This window comes from Formica exsecta, unplaced genomic scaffold (assembly GCF_003651465.1).
Source record: "Formica exsecta isolate Colony F162 unplaced genomic scaffold, ASM365146v1 scaffold443, whole genome shotgun sequence".
In the NCBI taxonomy this organism is placed as follows: domain Eukaryota; kingdom Metazoa; phylum Arthropoda; class Insecta; order Hymenoptera; family Formicidae; genus Formica; species Formica exsecta.
In genome coordinates this window covers 58,382-63,791 of record NW_021851667.1, presented here as the reverse complement: position 1 = coordinate 63,791, position 5,410 = coordinate 58,382, and the positions used below count along the sequence as shown (strand labels likewise).

The window sequence follows — 5,410 nt, the reverse complement described above, 5'->3', positions numbered from 1 at the left end:
GTTTTTTCAACTTGAAAGCGAGGAACATGTTACAGTGTATTCGGGAAATTACATTGCGCGCGAGGGCAAGAATAACTGCATATTAATACGCGCTTTGGGGTTAAAGAACCATAAGAAAAGGAAAAAGGGGAAGGAGAGAGCGAAGATATATTATAATTAATTACTGAAAATTAATGTTTACGATGCGCGCATCGTAAATTTCGCCACGAAATGTATGTGATTTTACACATTCACATTTCATCGTAAAGATTCACCCAAGTATCAATTTATGTAAATTGCCTGGTTATTCGAATTGAATAATTCTTTGTCTCTGTAATGACTCGCGTTTAAATGAAACTAATATTTTGTACAAAAGATCAAGTTTTTTAGCTTTCCTAAAAATATAATGTCTCACAATTGTGTGGTACAATCGGGAGAAAGAAAGTGTAAATACGCATATATGAGATTAAGAGTATGTGAAATAAAATTTTTTAACGCAAGGATCTCTCGTTTTCGAGGAAGTTTTCATAAATTGGAAAATTAATAATATTTTAGCACCTTTTTAAGCTTTACACAACTATAAATTGCTAAATGATTTTAATTCTTTAGAAAGCAGCGTACGAAAATGCCATTAATTCCTATGCACGGGAGCCTCATATATACAAATACATTACGCGATCGCCTTTGTACCAATGTACACCTTGTACATTTTCTACTAACGAAGGCATGCAAGGTGACTGATCTCTCGCGTCAATTTCGCAAATTTCCGATGCAATGCGGCGCAGAGAGGGAGAGGCGAAGAAGGAAAAGCGGGTGAACGAGAGCGAGAGAAAGAAACAATGTGCGAATGATGAGAAAAGTAGAAAGAGACGTAGGAGCAGCAGGTAGGGATAGTGTACCTGCCTGTGTACTTGCCTGTGTACATTTCTCGTGACGTGCAACTCCAGTCTCCAGTCACCGATCGAATGCTCGACAGATCGGTCGGTCACGCGATAGATTTTCTTGAAACCGTGATCGCAATCGACTCGCAATCGCTGCTCATGCCGTGTAAAGGGAGAAAGAGCGATTGCTCGAACGGCAGTTTCGATTAACGTGACGAGGCGTGTAAATCGAAAGACTCGACAGTGATAATTTGTTGGTACATTATCTCGCAATTATTCGCGCTAATCATACTAATCTTTCAAAGTACTCAACTTTTTATGCGTATGTGTACGAGCAATACTCTCATGTGTGTGATTTTTCGATATTACAATTATATAATTGTGCGATTTACAGTTTGCGGTTTACGACAGACGGCAGTTCACGATTTTTTATAAAAAAAAAGGAGAAAAAATAGATTTTAGAATAGGAATCAACCTCAGTAAAATTTCAGTGAGTTTCGATTTTGATGTTATGCGACAATTTTGTCTCTCTATCTTTATTACAGTTTATATCTATCTTTATTGAGACAACTGCGCTGTTTAAAAAGTTTTTTCCATGTCCATATTCTGAGTATGGTAAGGTATTTAAAAGTCTATGATATATATTATCAATCTTTGTTCACACACATACTGCGAAAAGAAATAGACGCGCTAATTCGTGGCTTTCATAAAAAGCGGAAAACAAAGCTGAGAGAGAGAGAGAGAGAGAGAAGCATTTCAAAATGCAAAAATTTCGTGCATGCTGACCAAAACGCTCCGGTGAATGTAATAATAATCTCCATCAAGCTCTCTCGAAACACTCCGAAAGATGCCTCGCAGCTGTAAGAACGGTCCGTTATGTATGTTTATTCACGAGTATGAGAAATGGAAGACTCGATTGGGATGTTCAATTTATATTTTAATCACTGTCTTGCGATTAGTTCTCAACATTATATTAAACACGTATGTGTGTTGATGTTTTTAAATTGCCGGGTTTTGAATAAACTTTTCTTTTTTCTTTTATATTGAAGAGAATTTTTTTTTTATTTATTTCTATTTATACAAAAAGAATTTTGGTTACCACATTTAGAAAAAGTATTTGTGCAAAAAAATTACACGATAATTACACGATATAAAATTATCTTCCAAACAAGATAATTTTTATATAAACAATTTTTCCAATATTTTTAATTATGCTTATGGAATAATCTCTCTTAATATTCACTTAAATCAGACATATTGTGTGTGTATAAAATTTGGATAAAGTATAATTGTCTCTTATAAATATATCATGCATTTTATTGTATAAATTTAAGGATTATGTATTAAATTAGTGAATTATATCAATCCAAACACGATATGTTGTACCATTGATCATAGCAGGAAATTGTACATTTAATTTGAAATTAGAAATTCTTCTTGTTTGATTCTACCTGTGCCTTTGATAAATCTACTGATGAAAGTAATATATAAAATAATAACAGTTACACACACACACACACACACACACACACAATCTCGCATACATATACGCGCGTAAATGAAACTGCCTATGAAGATCTCAAAACCGGAATCTCTCGATTTAGTGCAACGACTTGGATGATACTTGAAGCAATTTGTGACATCACAAATTATCCTTCTTATTTCATTTCGATATCTTCTTCCGCGTACGAGCAATTCGAATCTCATAAATTTTGTATAACGTTTTCTGATGTGCTGCTTGTGCCGGATAGATGGTTGTTCGAAATAGTTTTACGGTATTTGACGATCATAGTACGTTTAAGAATTAACGGATCTTTCTTTGCGCACCTTTGTATAAAAATAAAATAAAACGTGAAACTGGAATATATATAAGCGCTATTTAAGTATATAATATACAAATTTAATTAATTTACATCTTTAAAAAATCAAAAATTGCATGCAGTTTTTTGAAACAATTTTGTTTTATTTTTATGCATATTTATGATATAATTTTTACTTTATTTCTAGATAATTGCGATTCTGCGTACGTTGCCAGTCGGATCAGCGATTACCATGTTGTACAATCTGCTTTGGATTCAACGTAGCATTCTATCGCCACAATATTAATTCGCAACTATTATAAGAAATATATATGGTGGAATAATATAAAAATATTTTACTGTAATCTTACATGTCAATTTTTAAGAAACGGTTCGAGAAACAGACAAATCTGTATCAAACACAATACATATAATTGTGTGTGTGTGTGTGTCTGTGTGTGTCTGTGAGAGAGAGAGAATCTTTGTTATTTGTATAATATAAATAAAATTATCATTTGAACGAAAAAAAACGCACAAGTTGGTGAGATTCTATAAAATTGCAATTCACACAGCATAAAAATGCATTAGCGCAAGACTACGTTCGATATATAATAGCAAGCGAGAAATCATGCAAGTTTTGTAAATCGGCTAGAAAATGCGATTAAGACATTACCGTTATCTTCTACTTTGAGTCGCGAATACGATTCCACAAAAGGACCAAGGAGAGATTATCGGCGAAAAATTATCTCGGACAAGTAAAGACGGCGTAATAATTATTACGGCGGAACGTAATATTATTATCGTGAAAGTCAACAATGTACAATTGACTCGGAGAAGAATCATGGAGGACGCAACGACGATCGCGCTCGATTCCACAGTGAGAAGTCAAAATTCAAGTTATTCGAAAGAATCGAAAGATTCGGTGAATTCGGAATCGAAGCCGGAGAGTTGTCTAGAATCGAAACACTCGAAAGATGTTCTTATCCCGGAGAAACAACAGCGGCAGCATCAACATCCGAAGCGCGCCTCCGAAGATCGACAGGATCCGCAGGCAATTTCTGAAGCGAAGGATGACTCTAATCTACTCATGTTCACGTCTTGCGGACAACTGTTGCTCGGTAAGTTGTAATGCGAGAGAGCTTTCCGACTCCTTTTATCGATACCATCCATAATATCAGAATTAATATCATTAGTATTATAATTTCCAACTGGGGATCAAGTAGCAAATAGTAATTGAGATTTTTAACAGATGAGACAATGTAATTGCAAGTGGATTATGAACTAGACGATTTCAAGTGAATATTTTACTTATGTTTCTCGGTCCTGTAAAATGAAGACATTAAATACTGTTACATTTCATATATGTATTTATGATTAAAAACGAATGCTATATATTATTTTTTTTATTTCTTTTCTTTCGACTTTGGATATATTATACACAACATGCGCTATATCAATATTATTTATATTTATGTTAAAATTATGTGAAATATATTCGCATATATATATATGCGCGGTATATATATATGTATGTGTGTACATTAGCTATTAATAATTTTGCTTATTATTACAATTAAAGTTTATTACCATTGTTAAAATTTATAATTATAATAACACTCTCTATTAGAATTGTGGAATCATTACATTATTATTAATGAAAAGTCGTCACGTTGTTGTCCCATTTTATACCGCGTTTCTGTCATCCCACTCGTGATATTTGTTGAATCTACACATTTTCTGAATCTATATAAGATCCGAGTATAATTTCTCTTGTGCGACACTAAAATGCAAATGTAATAATATAAAATCAAAGAATCTCGAAACACAAATACAATTTACTTTACAAATGTCTCTGTTCAATTATGAGAATTAGTTCCGCAACAAGAAAAACGTATTGCCTTTTAATTGCAGGCAATTAAACAGTGATATATTTTAGATGGAAAAATTCATGCGTGCGTTTCGAGAAATCATAAAGCGAAATGTCGAATGCACATAAATCAGAAAGCAACGTAAGAGTGAAAACATTTCACTTGGAAAGTCGTACACATGCAACTCATTTTTCACAACTACAAAGCACGATGCTCTTTGCATCTTTGTGATTTATTTCGCCTGAATAATTTGGGATGATTCAGACGAACGAGTTAATTGTTGTCCTGGGCGCATGTTGCTCTATTCTTCACATCTGAAATCATTCAATAACTATCGAATGGAAGCAAATAATCTCGCAAACGAAGATTTACGCACTAATTAAGATGATCAAACGGTCAAGAATAATAATAAAGAATATATTCGTCTCTTCCCTTTTTTTTGTTCAAAATTTAATAATTTGTTTAAAACTTTCTTTTGTTTGTGTTTGTGTGTGTGTGTGTGTCACGCGGTATAAGATTTAATATAATTATAACTTGTTGAGATTAGATTTATTAACTGTCAATTTTTTCAGTATTATTGTAGACATAGGTCTGATTAGACAAAATGTCCCATATAACTGGTGGTTAAACAAAAAGATTAAGTAAATTAAAAGATGATGATTCTATATGAGAAAATTGGTCCAAAAAAATGTAAGGTAAAATTTTTTTATACAAAATCTTGCTTTATCGAGAAACTTGATTTTGAAAATGGGATGATTAATGATGTTTCACTTTTCTTTGTTAATTTTGAATAAACTTGAATAATTTGTCATCTTGCACCGTTCCTAGGCATCGTTCTGGTCGTTTTTGGTATCCTGGCGCTCGTCCACGGCGCTTCCTTGGG

At 33.1% G+C, this 5,410-nt stretch overlaps 1 protein-coding gene across 10 annotated transcripts in view; it reads left to right on the top strand.

Annotated features, from left to right (window-relative positions):
• The window catches only part of LOC115240633 (cytosolic endo-beta-N-acetylglucosaminidase), a 13,033-nt gene extending 9,533 nt beyond the window's left edge, over window positions 1–3,500 (top strand). For 9 of the 10 annotated variants that reach the window (XM_029815909.1, XM_029815901.1, XM_029815908.1 and 6 more), the window contains one exon: window positions 2,868–3,191. In XM_029815909.1, coding sequence (XP_029671769.1) covers window positions 2,868–2,944 — 77 coding nt within the window. In that variant the 3' untranslated portion in view covers window positions 2,945–3,191. Of the gene's footprint in view, window positions 1–588; window positions 864–2,867 lie in introns of all 10 variants that reach the window. The other variant, XR_003884792.1, reaches the window with a different exon arrangement.
• Window positions 3,501–5,410: the final 1,910 nt, after the last annotated feature.